The sequence below is a fragment of the Synchiropus splendidus genome, chromosome 12 (assembly GCF_027744825.2).
Source record: "Synchiropus splendidus isolate RoL2022-P1 chromosome 12, RoL_Sspl_1.0, whole genome shotgun sequence".
Lineage (NCBI taxonomy): Eukaryota > Metazoa > Chordata > Actinopteri > Syngnathiformes > Callionymidae > Synchiropus > Synchiropus splendidus.
Window position 1 is genome coordinate 20,904,881 of NC_071345.1, and position 18,111 is coordinate 20,922,991.

Below are 18,111 nucleotides of genomic sequence, written 5' to 3' on the forward strand. Positions count from 1 at the left end.
CAAAGATTAGCTTTCACTTCATTGATCTCACTTTATGAGTGGACTTTTTTTGCACCTTGTAATAAAGATCCTGCAGGAAGAAAATGTTTCAAGCCAAAAAAATTTGGCCAATGGGTGCCTCTTCTGTGCCCGAATACTGCACCACAATGATGGACCTTTTTCCACAGAAATGTTGAATAAAGCTGTTTCAATTTACTGTCGCCACTGAAATATTGCATTGTTGCTTTCCTTATATATATATATATATATATATATATATATATATATATATATATATATATATATATATATATATATATATATATATATATATATATATATATATATATATCACCTTATTTAAACTAAAGCTCTTTTTATGTCTTGAAAATATTTGTATAAGAATTTGAATTTTATAAGAATTTCAAGTACATTCAGAGTAGTGGAAACCCTGGCCATTGTGTAGTGAAAAACATCCCCTTTTTTTTTTTTTTTTTTTTCCATGAGCACACATTGGAAATGACAGTGACTAAACTGTAGATAAGGGTGAGAAAACAATCTAAACAACAATTTATAAGCAGAAAATGAAAACAGAGAAGGACAAAATGCAAAGATGGACGTGTTCAGCGGGAGGTGAGATTTTTTTCCCCAAGGCAACTGAGTGCTAGATGCTAGAAAGAACATAAGCAGCACAACTACGCACAAAACAGTGCAGCAGCGCTCTTCATCAGAAAAACTGTGAAGAGGAAGAAAGACTGATGCTATTGTCAACAAAGTAAATGAAGACTACCAGACATTAAACTTCTGGTTTTATGGTGAATTGATAAAAACGGTTTGTTTTTCTTGAAACACTTCTTCGTAGGTCATCAATCAGCTGTCCAGCCCATAAAGCTAAGTAGAAAAAAAGGACGGTGAATTAGTGGTGAGAGCCTTTACAGCAGGGGCTATCTATGTAGCCCCAAGTCTGTAGTGTGAAAGCCCCATCATAATCGAGTATGTTTGATTGCTTTACAAAAACTAGCTTCAATAATTTAAAAACTGGTAAGAAAATTAATTGGCACTAGAGAGAGTATAATGTTTATTTTTCTTTTGTCTGTTATCTTTACTTCTAGGTGAAACAGTGCTCTGCTGGGTTCCAATATCAATGAAACACGTTCAGCTTGCTTGAGAAAGCAAGGACACAGCTAAATCCCAGTACAATAAGAAGCAAATAGCCGTCTGATGGGTCCAAACTGTCAATTACTCTTACTACACCAACAATTTGCCACGAGTTATAATTTGAATGGGTCAGGGAGTTTGTGGATGTTTCAATGAGTTCAAATCAATAAAGATGAAATGCAAAATTCAGGCAGAATGAAATGTAGTTCTATCAACCTGGGCGGGGGATCTGACACCAAATCAGGTGTCATTGTCATAATGACCTATTGTCACAACATAAAAAGATGATTTTAGTCATTGTGTCACTGTGGACATTTTTTTAAAGTCTACAATTAATTATAGTAGTCTAAGATAATACTGATAGTCTAAGATAATACTCATAGATATTGATCCAGAGATTTTCAGAAAACACAGTTGTTGGGGATTTTCATTGTCTGATTCCATTCTGGTCATCCATTGATGCTACTGACAACAGTCTCATTCAGACTGATCTTACTGGCTCAGATTCACCTCCACTGAGTCATGCCAAGGACAAACCATTAACTACAGGGAATGGACAAAATAATGGAAACACCATCACGCTTTTTTTAGCTTTAAGGTGTTTCCATTATTTTGTCCATTCCCTGTATGTCTGTTGCAAAATGTGTATATGGTCCAATTTTGAAAAACAATGTAGGACATATTTCTGTACATCATCAACAGAACCTCAAAATTGTCAAATAAAATAGTACATATCTAACTTGAGAATATGAGAGCTGCATTTTAGGCCAATAGTCTCGAGGCTGTGTAACTTACCTTGAAGAAGGTCATTGTGGAGCCATCCTCAACGACTCCGTACTCTATTTTGGTCTGCTTTGCCAAGTCGTCAGCTGAGTCGATAGGTGACTCCATCCTCTCCACAGTGAGAAAAGCAGCCAAGTTAGCCGTGTATGAAGATATGATGATGAGGGTAAAAAACCACCAGATTCCGCCTACAATTCTGGTAGACAGAGCTTTTGGCATGAGCTCAGATCCTAGATGAGAGGGACAGAAATATAGTCACAAGACCTGCTACCATACTAGGTGAGAGGACCAAGCAATAAAGGCACCTGCTGCTGGGATCACATATTTGGCAAACATAGACCATGAGACAAAGGCGAGAAATCCCAAATTTGGATTCGAAATACTAACCAGATTATAGGAGGGTCAAGTCTCCAACTCAAATAAACCTTTAGAAGCTGCAATTTGGCAGCAATTTGAAATCAGAGAGCCCAATATCCACAGTCTATGCTGCCCATTAAGATGTAGAGAGAGCAGAGTCATATGCCACTGACATAAAGCAGGGGATCTTTGCCCAATCTCCTACCTTTTTACTGAATAATGCTTCTGTCCCGCTCCCCAATTTTTCAAGAGTGCCAATGCATTTGCATATATTCCAATAAACTCAACTATATAAAGCAAATCAAACATCCAAACATGTATTTATGTTTGTATGTGTGTGTGTGAGACGGTGTCACCTATAGCTGCCAGCAGTCTGCAGAGACCTGGGGCCTGATGCGCCAAGGTTGCGTACGCAACTCACTCTGTCAAGTGCATGGTGGGGGAAAAACCTGGCAACACCTCTTCATGTTTTAAGGAAGTCTACTCAAGCTGCAACACTGGGGTTGGACTTGTTGGTTCCCACTACTACACTATTCTCACCTCAAATTACAATTGTGAGACAATGTTGCTCCATGTGCATTTCCTCATCAAGATCAGGGGAGAACTTACTTATCTCCAAACATTCAAGGGAAAAGTGAGTGAGTGGATCTTCTGAGAGAAGACATGCATAGGAGATAGTTTATCTCAGTTGACCCTTCGGATCTTGAGCAACTCCAGCAGGCTACGCAATAACAGAGAGAATAGTTGATCTCACTCATGGGTTAGTTTATGAACATTTTCAGTGATTCAAAAACTGCTATACTGTCGGTAAATGCACTCTCATTAAACATCACATTGAGAGTGCAGATGAAAACCTATTCGGCAGAGGGCTAAAGGGCATCTCTTGATACAACTGATCCTCACTTCCATGGCGTTGGGAAAGACAGACAGGTGGTTGCTCTGTTAAAGGAATAGGTAATCGAGGAGAGTTGGAGCCCATGGGCTTCGTCAGTTGAGTTGAAAAAAAAAAAGGCACATGATGATCTTGTGTGGACTACCATAGACGAAATGGAGTGAGAATGAAAGAGTCCCTTCCATTACCCAGGATTGATGATACTTTATGAGTCAATGATGCATTGGCGGTCCTCTAATGGTTCAGTACACTGGTATTGTCCCATGGACATTTTTCTTGTTCTCTGCCTTCTTTTCATGAATGATGGAGATAGTTCTCGGCAGACCTCCCTGGCAAGAGCACCGGTTCCTAAACATTTGGCACCTATAGGTGGCTCACAATCCATTAAGACAGTGTTTGTCGCGGCAAACAACCAAAGGAACCTCAGCCAAGCCGCAATTATCAGCATAATTGCGGCTTGGCTGAGGTTCCTTTGGTTGAACGTTTTGTCGAAAATCCCTTTTAATTTGTGAAAATTAACAGACATTCTGCTGTTTTCAGCATAGATCTTAAGTCTGGCTTCATGACCCTGCAGTGGGAAAAATGAAAACTGGTGCCCCATTGGAAAGGGCCTTTTCAGGTGGTAAATGTTTTTGACATTTATGAGGACATGACACACAGCATCAGTGATACTAATGAGCACCAACAGGTGGTGCACTATGACAGACTTTTCTCCCTATGTCTGAGGTGCAGGAGGAGCTCTCCAGCTCTTCTCTTCCTTTTTCCTTTTTCCTGGCTGCTGGCTGAGGAGTATATGGGTGAAGGTGATAGTGTTTTCAGTCCATTGGTGGGTAACAAATCACAGTCATTGGTTTTTAAGGGGTGGTTATTCGTGCGCTGTTCATTTATTGTAGTCTGTCTGTTAAACTTGATGGAAACGTGCTGGTATTAACTGCCACACTTCCCACCATGGCTTTGGAAAAACATTGGTTTGCGATGGTCCCGTTGAATTACTGGAGAAAGAGCCAAGGACTCCGGTCCAGGAAGTAACAGTGATGCGCCATACAGCCTGGATAACAGCAGCAAGACTTGTGTTGCTGTTTTATGAGTAATGCCACTCGCATGGCAGATGACAGTAGAAAACGCGAAAGCCAGTGCAGTTTCATGTACCTCACGGGCAGGTGTCTTACAAGCTGGAGCGTGACTGTGGTACGTCGATGCTAAGATTAGATTCCAAGCGAACAAGCTTGCTGGGATACGCTTGTGAACAGGAAATACAGATTTTAAATTTGAACTAATAATGCTGGATAATCACTGTGTGTTGTAATAAAATATTGATATTCAAGACCACTGTATCGATTATTTATTGCGACAGAGAGCACAACAGTATATTGCAAGATCTTTTTTTTCCCTCCACCAACTATAAAGCTGATATTGCTGGGATCCTGCTTTTGCTGGTGTTTTATTTTGAAAACAGTTGGAAAGGATGTGACAGTCACTCCTCAAATGTGTTACAGTTGGCTGTGGCTGGTAGAAAATGAAGGCATGTGAATGAACAGCTCCTCCTTCTTTTACATAATCCACAGAGATTACCCAGATCGATTACAATATTTACGCTTTGGCAGGGCTGAGTCACGTTATCTCGCACTAGTGATGCATCTTTACGTGTGGGTGAACTATCCCTCTGTAGCACTCACTATTAGATAAACAAGGTCCCTGGTGTGAAGTGGTCCCTCCCCCGTCACAATGCTGAGGCAAGCTACACACAGCTACATGCAGTGGTCATACGAGCAGAGATTGTGCTGGTTAATGGGTGCCATGAAACCTTATATATAGTCTAACCCTACTTACGCACCCTAACCCGAATCTGACCTGAGACGTAAGATCAAAACGTCAGTAGTGATGGGCTGATGAGGCTTTAATGGCGGTATGCGGCGCTCGCGGTTTAAAAATTATTAAGTTTCATTCAAATTGTTGTTGAAATCAAAAGTTTGTAGTACATAGGGCGCTATCCAATAGGCTCTGAAAATAAGGACACTGCTTCAAGCAGCCTCACAACCCATCATTATATGTCAGCTGTTAAGAACTTTGATGCAAATCTGCATCTCAATGTAAGAAGGCTTAAACATGATGAAATTAGCGCACTGTTTAAGAACATGCACTTGACAGAGTGAGTTTTTGATGCTCACAGTTTTTGTATTTTTCTTTCTCATTAAAGGGTCAATATAAACGTCCATCCATCCATCCTCATCCGCTTATCCATTGGCGGGTCGCAAGGGCAGCAGCTTTAGAATGCAGCGCCAAACGTCCTCCTGAGCAACATCTACCAGATCCAACAGGGGGATCCTGAGACGCTCCTAGGCCAGCGTAGAGATATAACCCCTCCACCCAGTCCTGGGTCGACCCCTCTGTCTCCTCCCAGCTGGTCGTGCCTGAAACACCTCTAAATGAAGATGTCCATGTGGCATCCTCATGAGATGCCCAAACCACCTCAATTGACTCTCAACGCAGAAAAGCAGCGGCTCTACTCAGAGTCTCTCCCGAGTGACAGCACTTCTCACCCTATCTCTAAGGGAGACGCCCGCAATCCGTCGAAGAAAACTAATTTCAGCCACTTGTATTCAGCATCTCATTCATGACCCACAGCTCATGAGCATAGGTGAGAGTTGGGATGTAGATTGATCAGTAAAGAGAGAACTTTGCCTTTTGGCTCAGCTCTATCTTACACACAACAGTGCGGTAGAGCGACTGCAATACCGGCCCTGCTGCGCTGATTCACAGAGCAATCTCCGACACCCCCACTCCAGAACAAGACCCCAAGACACTTAAACTTCTCCACTTGAGACAGGGACTCATTCCATCATTTTCCGGTTGAGAACCATGGGCTCTGACGTAGGGGCTTTTCACACAGCGGGTTCTGTCTCGGGTGGCCTGAGTTCGATTCACCCCCTGCTGTGTAGCCTCTGCGCCTCAGATGATGTCCCTTTTTTCCTCCTCAGCTGGCGGCGCTCTGCTCAAAATAGCTGGTTTGTGACCCATGATGAAGCATGTCTAAAAGGAAGTTGTCATGAGCCGTGCAACAACCTATTTACCACCATCGGGTTGACCTCCTTATTTCTGTAAATTCTGAGTAGAACGAGTTGTCCCAACCTCCGATATTGACTGATGACGGATGTGGCGTTTCACAGCCAAAACTAAACATGAAAGAGTTTTGTCATGTTTAATTTACAAGCAGCAAAAACAAGCGGCGTAATACCGAGCGTCTTGATTGATCCACGCTGCTCTCACAACACCTTGAACAAAGTGAGAGAGGTTACTGACGATCAAGAAGGTTTTAATCATTGAAGTACAAATCCAGACGTCGGAAATGATCAATGAAGTCTGGTGATCTTCAGTAACGTGGGAAAAATTAGCCTCCTCCTCCTTGCTGTTCTCCTCATTGAGACAGCTGCACTGCTGCCACATCACTGCAGTGAAAACAGTTACTGTAAAGTGTGGCATTATTCATTTCAGCAAATCTGTCTGTCAATAAAATCAGATGTTTATCAGCCTAATAAAGGCAAAAACATGTGAGTAAACATCCTGTCTCGAGACAGAACCTGCAGCGTAAAAGCGCCCTTAGCAGTGCTGATTGCAGCCACTTCACATGCACACCGATCCAGCAAGAGTTGAAGGTTGCACCGTGATAAAGCCATGAGAACCAAATCATCTGTAAATAGCATTGTCTGGATCCTCAGGCCACCACACCGCAAACCCTCCCCACCAGTGCGGCGCCTTGAAATCATGTCCATGTAAGCCAAAAACAGGATTGGAGACAACGCACAACCCTGATGGAGAGCAACCCCCACCGGAAACACATTGGACTTGCACGAAACAATCCGGACAAAACACCCACTCCCGGAATACAGAGATTTAATGGCCCTCAATAGGCAGCCTCGCACCCCATAATGCCGAAGCACCTCCCACAAATTGTCCCTAGGCACCCGGTCATACGCCTTCTCGAAGTCCACAAGTCCACCTTAGAGGACCTTACCAGGGGGGCTGACAAGAGTGATTCCTCTGTAGTTGGAACACACCTCTTTCCCCCTTTAAATAGGGAAACCACCACCCCAGTCTGCCACTCATTCGGTACTGACCCAGACATCCACGCAATGATGAAGAGTGTCAGTGTCAGCCAAGACGGCTGTTTATCTAAATTTTAGTGATCCTTTTTTCCACATCATGCACTTAGTAGCATTCATCATAACTAAGTTTAATCATGAATTATCTAATCCATGTGATCAGTATTGGCCATCAGCACCAGTGACCACACTTCAGCTTAACAGTATCGGTGATGGGCAAACCTGATCCTGTCCTGTAAAATTACACCTGAGCAGTTTTTTGTTCTTCCCCATAGTTCATAGCGAAACTGGACTTGACACTTTCAACAGTGACACAGATGTCAGCAACAATGGAGCTACACTAGGAGAGAGACGCGTGTGTTCTGAGTGGAAATACAGTCACTATTTTGAGACTGTATCTGCTAAAAATAACCCTTCATGATCCAGAGACACACAGAAATGATAAAAGGCAGCTTTGGACAGTGTCTATTTGTGTTGCGAGCGCTGACTATTGTGATGTTTTAGTTAAAGCTGCAAACAGACAACATGGATGGCAAACAATGATGCACACCTTAAATCCCAGGGCAATTTTCTCCATGTTATTTTTTTCATTATAGTTAAGCAAAATGGCTCTTTAAACAAATTTGAGAATTTCTGCACATTTTGTGACGTTAATCTCTCTCTGAATATCCATCGCTGATCTTTCACAGTCAGACACTTTATCATCATCTGTGCACGGCATAGTTTCCAGAACAACTGTAGCATGAACCTGCACCTTTCGCCCCAAACTAGTCACAATTCGGTCAAATCTTTATTGATATTACACTCAACGTACTCCCCTAAGGTGCACTTAGCCATTCAGACTTTCAGAGTTGGTTCCTCTCATCCCGTCACAAGATGGCACCAGTGTTTGACCCAGCTACAACAAATACCATAACACCTGTCGCGTCACAATTCAATTAACGGTGGTACTTGGAAACGAAATATTTTAGATAGCTTTTCTCCATTTTGTCATTTTACCCATTTGAATAGAATCATCACTGATGATTCGTGTGGAATGGAAATGGTGAACATGTGACTGCACTGGCGAAGCAGATTTGGGTGAATAAAAAAAGATGGAAGGCAGATGGAATGAAGAAGTTTCTTGTCCAGGTCAAACAAATTCTATTCCAGTTTGAACCATCAAAAGCTGGGAACATTCATTGGCAGCAAAAGACAAGATGAGACAGAGCAGGTTAAGGATTCTGTGCCACACTCCCTTTATGAGATACTCAACCTACACTCTGCAGAAAGTTCTCTTCCTTTCTCACAGTGTCAAGTGATCACCACTGGCTGCAGCCATGTGCCCAAGGCTGCAGCAGGGAGTATCACCTGAGTGCAGCAAAACCTGGCACCATCAATGACTCTTCAAATGTTGAAAGTGTTTGGTTGAAAGTGACTCACTAAACTGGCCAACAGTGATCAATGACATTTTTCCATGAAAATGAGGGTGCAATCAATGGCCAAGATGACTGTGACTTTAATGTGGTGGTGCTTGCCGTTATTAACATGCAGTTGGAATCTTTCTCAGCATTGCATACAATACTGAACAGACATGCTGCAGCAATAAAATGAACAGTGAATCAGTCACAGTAACAATCTTTTGGTGCTACAGAGCATGTATTCAGAGGAGTGGGCTGGATTGCTAGGAGTAACCTGCTGCAGTGAAATGCATTCAGTATATATGATTTGAGTTGGAGTGACACAAGAAATCAGGCTCAGTCATGAAAATGATCCTCGCCACCTGTTAATTTATGCTGTGAATGACTCTGTTCTATCTGCATATGATCCAAAGTTTTAAGCAACAGGTGATCCTTCTTACCCTGTTGAAATCCCAACAGAACAAACAGGTATGAACCCAAACAGAACCTGGTTGGGGCTGACTGTCATGTATCCAAGGTAACGTCAGGACCAAGAGTAACACATCCCACATTCTTCAGGGGGTAGGGCCGTCCACCAGATAGAGGGGCCTCTTTACAGTGTAGTACAGCAGTGTGCTGAGCACTATGCTCAGCCATAAGCCACATATTTCAATCTGGTGGCCAGTTTTTCAGCAGGATTTTTTCCTCTTTTTTTATATCCAAATGTCTTAATGTTGTATGAAAAGCTGATGGTCACACGTTTCATCGGGACACGTGCACAATAGTGCACAGTGTGCGTTTGATCTATATGGTTCAGCATTTGGATGTAATTTTCTTGGCTGGACCTATCTAATTTCTAGTGATGTGGGAGACAATTGTATTAAACTCTTACAACACGCAAATATGGATTTGGACTTACTGTGGAGATTTTCACAGACAAGACCATATCATGTCAGCATAGGAAAATAACCACCTCTTAGTCCTGTTCACGGTTGCGGGGAGTGCTGGAGCCTATCCCAGTGGTCACTGGGTGAGAGGCAGGAATACACCACCATCACAGCGCACACACACACACACACACACGCACACCTAAGGGCAATTTTAGAGTGTCCAATTAACCTGTGAGCATGTCTTTGGGAAAAAACGGAGTACCTGGAGAACACCCACACGCACACGGGGAGAACATGCAAACTGCATGCAGAGAAGCCACTGGTCCCACCCGGGAATTGAATCCACGTTCTTGATGTAAGGCGAGTGTACTAACCACAGGCCATCGTGTGGCGCACTAGGAAACTAATGTTTGTAATTTATTTCTTTTCCTGATATTTCTTTAAAGGAAAATGATTAAAGACAAAAGAATAAATACCAATTAAAACAAAACCTATTCTATTGGTTGAATACAACACACACATGCTTCCTGTGTTTTAGCCCTTTGAATGTGCATGTAAAAAGCTGAAGACTACATAAAACCTTCATTGTTTTTCCACAATGACTGAGTTTTTCCTTTATTAGATGCCAACCAGATGAGAAGATGAGGCGTCGAACCAACCTCTATCACTGGCTTTAATTAACTCTGTCCTAGATCTCATGTATTCATAGTGGATGCACTTACCTTGTTGTGGAGGCGAAAGAACATGCATAAACATTCATATACAATATCTGTCAAACTAGTAACCTGCACTTCACTTGTCCTGATGGACAGTGAGGCTTTTCTGCTACATGCACAGAGGCCCCCATGCATGGTCTCGGGCTTGGTTCAAAAGCCAAAATCACCCCCAGCAAAAACGTGGGAGCTGTGCCAGAAAAACAAAAAGAAGGGGACAGGCAGAGGCGTATACCTTGCTGCATGAGAGCTCCAACTCCGAACCAGAAACTATTTAGCAGGGTGAAATTGTTTTCGACCATATCCGATTCAGGATTGCAAGGGTGAGGGTTATACCACTCATAGGGACTAAACCTGTGACAGGTAAAACATAAAACATATATATATTTATTTTAAAACAAGCACACAAATGGAGTTCAAATGAAGCTGACAATTTACAGGACACCCGTGTCTGTTCTGCCTGTGGAGACAGGGGAGAGAAAAATGTTAGATATCATTGGATTCAGAATACAACATTGTGAAAGGTTGATACAGTGTTTGATTAAAGGAGGCCTTTTCTGCTGGATACACCATTTCTAATTGATACTTCCATTTAAATAACAGTCACAGGTTGGCAAACTGCCTTATGCAGAAGTGGCTCCTTGTGTGGGCATGTTCATGTTAAAATCAACCCTGCCAGCTATTAAATTGATGTGCCCTGGAAATAACTTCACTGTCAGTGAGGAGAAAAGCAGCTAACAATCAGTTCCAATTTTGACAAGGATTAATATTCAGCAGACCAAACAGTTCATGGCCACCATGCCCACGCCAGCACCCGAAACCACCCAGCCTTCAGAGCAAGCAGAGAGATTTTTCATTTCATGATAAATAAAAGTGACATTGCATTGAGGTTGATGAAGGTTGATGGGTCCACGATGAAGCATGCTGGCCTGATCCAGAGCCCAAGTGTTGTGTTGAACTGGAGGCTCTGCAGTGTCACAACTTGAGTAATACACGCACACGCACTAATGATATTTCAATGCTTTGTCCAACGCGAATTGAACTATAATTACAAGCCCAAATACAGGCCTTTTCTAGATGTACAAATGGAAAGGGTAACAACACTGAGAATTTAGAACAAAACCCCAGAAAAAAACTGACTTTTGGGGTTTTTTTTTGCGTGATTTGATTCTTCTAACATTGTATGAAGAATGTATGAGACAATATAGGACACGCGTCAATTATGTCAAAGAGTGTCAAACTATCTTAGATAGTATACTCCGCAACACATCCGTAATTTCAGTTCAATTTAAAAATGTAGACACAAGACTGGATAGTGGGGCTCACCGATACAGACAAAATTTCACATCTCTATATAGCATGCCAGATATCTCTATATCGAGTCGATACAGGACTGCCGAGTTCAGCTGACACATGGTTAGACATCGACAAGCAAAAAGTGTAAAGTGCGGATTTAATCCAAGTTTCGTTTTTTTAGTTTTAGAATTTCCGCCGCACCGTCCATTGTCTTATCTGCCTTTCAGTCCTTGACCCACATGCGCAGTACCGGTAATCAAGGTCTGTCACGTCTGATACCGGAGGATCTGACCAGTCTGCAAAGTAGCAGGCGTACGAGCCACCCTCACTAATATAATCTGTCACAAAGGCATTATTTTGTGATTTACATCAGGGACAAGCCAGGGAAGATTTAATATTGTTATTTTTGTGATGTTACTATCATGAATGATAGACATTTTTTTTAACTCAATATAGATACGATAACAATATACCATTCAGCCCAACTGGATAAACTCTGACACCTGATACACAGTAGATGGTTGGAGTCAAGTGTCCTGTTGAAATTAGAATAGTATATATATGCTGTGATGCATACCATTCTAGTATACTCTGAGGTCTTATATTACACTATTTTCACCAACCGTTTTACCATTGGTAGTTCTTTTCACATCTATCACACTGCAGAAGGACAGAGGAGTATGGCTCAAAGACCCCAGAATAGCTCATCCTCAATCCTCAAATCTATGACTTCCCCTCACTTCATTTACTCACATATTTTCTGCCACGTTCATTTGCAACATCTTTTCACTTCAAAGGTGGCACATGATGACCATCATCAGGATCTTGCATCCAACCGTGACACAGAAGTCAGCCTTCTGTGTTGTTAGTTTGGCTTTTAATTGAAATCCATTTTCATTTTTCACACTGCACAGTCTCGCGGAGGGTTGCTAATCCTTTCAGTCCCTTGAAATGCAGTGTCGCGACACGGAAGTCTGACTTCAGCGACGACATTGGACACCAAAGTTTACTCGTCAGTTGTCAGTAGGTGCTACCTTAGGAGTGAGAAGATGTTGCAATTTGCTTCAGTGGCTCTTTTGTTTGAAGACCAGTCAAACATACAAAGGTCGTCTTCAATCTCCTCAAAGAAAGCCAAAGAAGTGTCAGCCAGGGAGTCTGGCAAAGGGTCAGAGATTAAAAATAGTTCAGAGGAGACAACACAATTTAACCAGTCTCACTGCTTGGACAGTCAGTTGGAAACGATTGCACCACCCTCCCATTATCGCAAGTACTTTCAAGATAAAAATCAAAGAAGACCAAATTTGTTGGGAAAATTAGATTTTCAATGGGATTCTACTTTATTTATTTTCTTTTTGGCAAATAAAATGTGTTGATGTGTGATGCTCACCTAACAAAGCATGATGAAGTCATCCAATAATTAAAATCCAAAAATAAAACTGAATAACAGCTGAGCCCTTCCAGCCTGATCAAGACAGCTGCTCTTTTTTCAACTGACAGGCATGGTCTCATATTGAGAGGGTCTGTTTCATCACTGTTACTTATTCACATAGTGTGAATCATTGGATTGAAAATTGGGTTGGGGAAGGAGAACGCTTAATTGCAGGGAAACCACACGTTGCACCAAAAAAACAAGACCGACACAATCTTGAAATTTATGTGTACTTAACCCTTTGGGAGCCATTGTTAAAAAAAATGCTAAGGGTGTATTACTACTTTTAAACAAGCGCCACGCTGGATGTAGCTAGTGTTTTACACAAGCAGATGGCGGACACCTGTGTGTTTCTGTCACAGTTTTGAACCTTGGTGGTGTTGCATAGAAGGTAAATTTGGCGGTCTGAAATTGTGAAGAGAATATTTATCCTCTGATGAAGATTTTCACTCGTGGACCAGATAAACATCCGTAAAAGTTATGTGCAGTAATACACGATGGTTGCCGCAGGTGACATCATAACAGAGAGAATATATTAGACACTATGTCTTCATGTCTAGCCATTTCAAGCTACAACATTTTGAAATAATGATAAATGTGGATAAAAAAAAAAAACAGAAGAAAAAAAACGGCTATTGGTGATCCATACAATACACAGGCTGCGCATCTATGCACAGAGAAATGAACAGCTCAAACATGAATAAAGAACTTCAGTGCACTAAGACTGGAGACTACTTGAATTATCATACACTTCAGTCCATTTTTCTTCTCCACTCAGGAGGAAATGTACTTTAATAACTTCCTGTCTTCCTCCTTTCGAATGCTGGAGCTTTAATCAACAACATGACGTGATCCAATTTATTCAGGTTATGACGTTCTTGAATATACGTTTTTTCCAGATTCTTCTTTCACTTTAACTTCACTGCAGCACTTATACTTGGATATGAGTCTGCCGCTTTTATTACTGAAAATGCCCTTTTAATCCCTTCATCAACTGAAACCCAAACAAACAAAGCGGTAGGAATTTTCAATCAAACGGCGATATCACTGGTGATACAGCTTGAGGACAAAGTCTGTCCCCGAGTCAGAGATTCAAACACCGACCCAGACATGTTCTTAATAAAACATGGATTTGAGTTACATGCATATTCTGAGCCAACTTAGATGACAGTTGCAGTGTCTTCTTAAAACTCTCTTGTAACATCATATTGCCAGTAACACTGTTGAGTTAACTATAAGACTATTGAGACGTGACCAGACCTGTCTCATCCAACAGTTCTAGACTGAGAAGGCTTCTTTCTTTTTACGTCATGTACTTGCTAACCCTATGAAGCATACATTCTGTGTGCCAATATTTTTACTCTGGCTATCATGTGCCATTGTCTTAACAAAACACATTAATTCAAGCCTGTGTCATGGAAGTGTGTGCTCAGTCCTGAGGAAACAAAGCCCCAAAAAAACACCTCAAAAGTTCACAAAATGAACGATTTAATCGTTTGTCTTCTGTCCCCACCTATGTTGTCTGATGTGTAAATGCAGCACGGGGCATAGTTTGTGTCTGTAGATACATCTAGTTGTGAATGACATGCTTTGACTGCTTCAGTATATATGTGCTTCAATTGAAAGCCAAATTTGTTGGCATGGAATAGGAACGACTTCAGCATCATTCTGGGATGCAGAAGTCCACTTGAAAATAGTCAATTTGACACATTGTGAGCAAGAATGAGAACCTTTTACTTTTTTCTCTGTAGAAAAAAATAAAATAATCTTATGACTGGAAAAAAAACCCAAAAAACATTTTTTATCTTATAATCTGACAGAGAAAAACAGCATAGAAGAGAGCAGGAAAGTTTGTAAGACAGTGACGGCTACCTCTGACACAAAGACAGAGCTAGAAGTGGCAGAGTTGAAGATGCTCTTTTTTGAGAATGACTAGCAAGGACAAGATTAGGAACAAATATATCAGAGAGTATGGGAGGCCTGGCATGGAGAGTGGAGGCGGGGAACATTACAGACAAACAATGTTAGAGATAGAGATTAAAGGTGACAGGAGAAGAGGAAGACAACCAGTCAGGATCATGGATGTGTTGGGTTGGCATGGCTGGGGAGGATCTGCAGGATAGGTTTAGGTGGAAATTGACTGCTAATGGAAAATTCTAAAAGATGAGAAAGGATATGATCGTGATGGATTGTTATGTATTGCATTACAATTCCATTGCCACTTTGTGGAACTTTGTGACCAGCGTTTCTAGGTTTCAATTATATGAGTTTTGTCGCAAGATACTGAATGGCAAATTCTGCTTTCCAAGTATGCAATTCTGTTCTGCTGCTTGTATCAGCAACAGTCATTTTAATTCACAGTAGCAAAGTTAGCTTTGCATTCTCATTTCTGACACCCAATTTCTTGCAACTCTTGTGTTGTGCATTATATCAGATGCAGGTCAAAGAAATGAAGACAAGAAAAAAGACACTCAGGACTTGCAGCCTCGACATGTACTACTATGTACGCTACATGCCAGGAGACACACACACACACAGAGACACATGACATGTTTTATGTTTTGAAGTGGCCTTTCATTGACTTTCATGCTTTCCTCTACGTCTCACCCAAAACATAGCCATCCCAAAAAAAATTTGAATCCTCAAATTAATCCACAGGCTTGACCTTGTAAGGACTGGCAAAAAGTCCATAGAGGTGTGTTTCCAAGAATTAGTCCCCTCAGGTGGAGCGATAGAAGTTTGCACATAACACATACACACAAACGTTTGTAATCCTATTTTGTGGGGACCACTCATTAGCTGAATGCTTCCCCAGCCTCTCACCCTAAACATAAGCATTCAAAGCAAATTGTCAACCTTAACAACGACTCCAAATAAAATTTAAACCCAATTAAAATTGAGTCTTGTGGTGACTAGCCTCACAAGTAGGTGTGTTTCCAAGATTTGGTGTCAAAAAAATAGCTATAGAAGGCGTGTGCGCACACACACACACACAGAGACACACACAACCGCCCACACGCACACTTGCAGTTATATCCTTGTGGGGACATTGTGGGGTTTCTCGTTGCCACTACTGGCGTTTTAACCCGTTTGGCAACATGTCCAATTGCACCCACGAACACAACACAACCCTGAAAACAATCACAGCCAGGTGCCACTTAATACAGGAGTCCAGTCGCCTGTAAATTACTTTGCATTGCAAAGTATCCCATGTTGTTATTCAGCAAATACATGATTGGTCACATGGAAAATGTCAGCACAAAATGATAAGCTTTCTGTCATTGAAATCTAGCAAACCCAAGATATATTTTCAGCAATTATAGCGATGAGTGGCTTGCTAACAACGTGGCAAAGCAAATGACTAACTGTGTGTGAAGCATGTTACCTGGCAATGACAAACAGCACACAACTGACACCCAAGTAAGCCAGCAGAATATACATCCAGATATCTGGCGAAAGCGGGTTCAGGAAGGAGAAGACCCCAGGGTTGGTCCCGTTGGGCTTGTGGTAGAGTATACCTATACCCAGCGTCATGAAGGGCTTGGAGAAATCAATAACCTTCTCACGCACGTATGTGATGGCGAGGGGAGCCACTGCCAGATCAGCTCTCTGTCAACATCAAACATAAAGAGGGAGAGAAACAGGCAGTAAGTCACCAGCATAAGATGGATTTAGAGGAAATCAAATTCAGGAATCAGGGTATTTGTGTGTGTATATATATATATATATATATATATATATATATATATATATATATATATATATATATATATATATATATATATATATACATATATATTTATTTATTTTTTCACTTTCCTCATCTTTCATCATGTTTTTCTTTGTTTCAAGTAATTGCTGATAATCGAAATGAGTTAGCTTAATAAGACTGATCATTTCTCTGAGACCAAATGTAAAGTTTTCTTTCATTTCATTTTGTGATAATGCAACATTATCAGGGATTGAATCTGCTGAATTCTCATAACAGACTGAAACAGTTGTTTCTCATCAGTTGTGCTTCCTCCCCCTCATTGGATCAAGCTCATTTCACTAAAAATCTTTGACAAGACACTTTCCACATTACAGCATTTTCCTCAGTGATCTCCGCCGCATCGGCTGAAATATCCATCTGTCTCAGTCCTGCTCTGCCTCTTTGCAAGGAAAATAAACATATCAGTGTAGCTCTGCAACTCTCTTTTTTTTCCTTCTACACTGTGTAAAATCATTAACAAAAAAAATAAATAAAAAAAATGTCAGTCACCGAGCTTGTTCAGTTCAACCCCGTCGGCCAATGTTTTGATTTAAAAAAAAAAAAAAAAACTTTTCATTTTTATTAGCATTCGTCCAGGAAGATCTAAGTTGTTATACTGCCAATCAAAGAGTTTTGAGCTTGTTTCGGTTTCTGCTCAACATCGCAGCGTCTCTAATTCTGGCTTTGATGCAAATTCATTTCATCACAAATGACCTTGGTCAATATCAACCAGATGTCACGAAATGAAAATTAAGTCCTTTGTGCTCAGCTGAATTTAAGGGCCCTGTCACTTCCTGACGGTTTAAGCAGCGTATGCCGATATATGAAAGGTCTCAGATGTCACTGGCATATGCCAAACTTTCAGCATATTGCATGCACTTTTCAATATGCATGTGCTGATATTTACAAAGCTATACAGTGTCTGATTGGATGGTGTGCAAGTGCAGACAGGAGGGAGCGTGCCAAGCTGACAAGTTGAATGCACGTTGCACAAGAGGTGGACTGGCCCTGCTTCTGCTCCAAGCAGTGGGGGGCACTTTGGTAAAAGCCCGAAAAAGTCTGAAAGACATCTCGATGTGGTCATGTGCAACCTGGACTTCAGGCAAGGAGCTCCAAAGATTTCAGGTAAAGTGTGCCTGAGGAAATAATCTCAACATCATTCACTATTTTAAAATCTATTCTACATTTGCAATGTGCACACATCAATTTGTTTCCCGGACTACATGACTGTAATGAGTGGGAAAATGAATAATGGATAAAAAGAGTAATACACTTTGTGTTTTTGCAAGTATGCACACAATATGTGCAGACATAACTCATAAGACAAAACTATTTATACCTTGCTTATACTATAGATGCCTCTTTATCTGCTTATGATGAACCC

At 41.2% G+C, this 18,111-nt stretch overlaps 1 protein-coding gene across 6 annotated transcripts in view; it reads right to left on the reverse strand.

Annotated features, from left to right (window-relative positions):
* The window catches only part of grik2 (glutamate receptor, ionotropic, kainate 2), a 172,203-nt gene that overhangs the window by 37,146 nt on the left and 116,946 nt on the right, over window positions 1-18,111 (reverse strand). For 4 of the 6 annotated variants that reach the window (XM_053882152.1, XM_053882153.1, XM_053882151.1 and 1 more), the window contains 3 exons: window positions 16,362-16,585; window positions 10,487-10,605; window positions 1,933-2,150 (listed from right to left, as the gene is read on the reverse strand). In XM_053882152.1, the coding sequence (XP_053738127.1) occupies window positions 1,933-2,150; window positions 10,487-10,605; window positions 16,362-16,585 (561 nt within the window). Of the gene's footprint in view, window positions 1-1,932; window positions 3,592-3,651; window positions 10,712-16,361; window positions 16,586-18,111 lie in introns of those variants that run through there. The other 2 variants (XR_008416302.1, XM_053882155.1) reach the window with 2 other exon arrangements.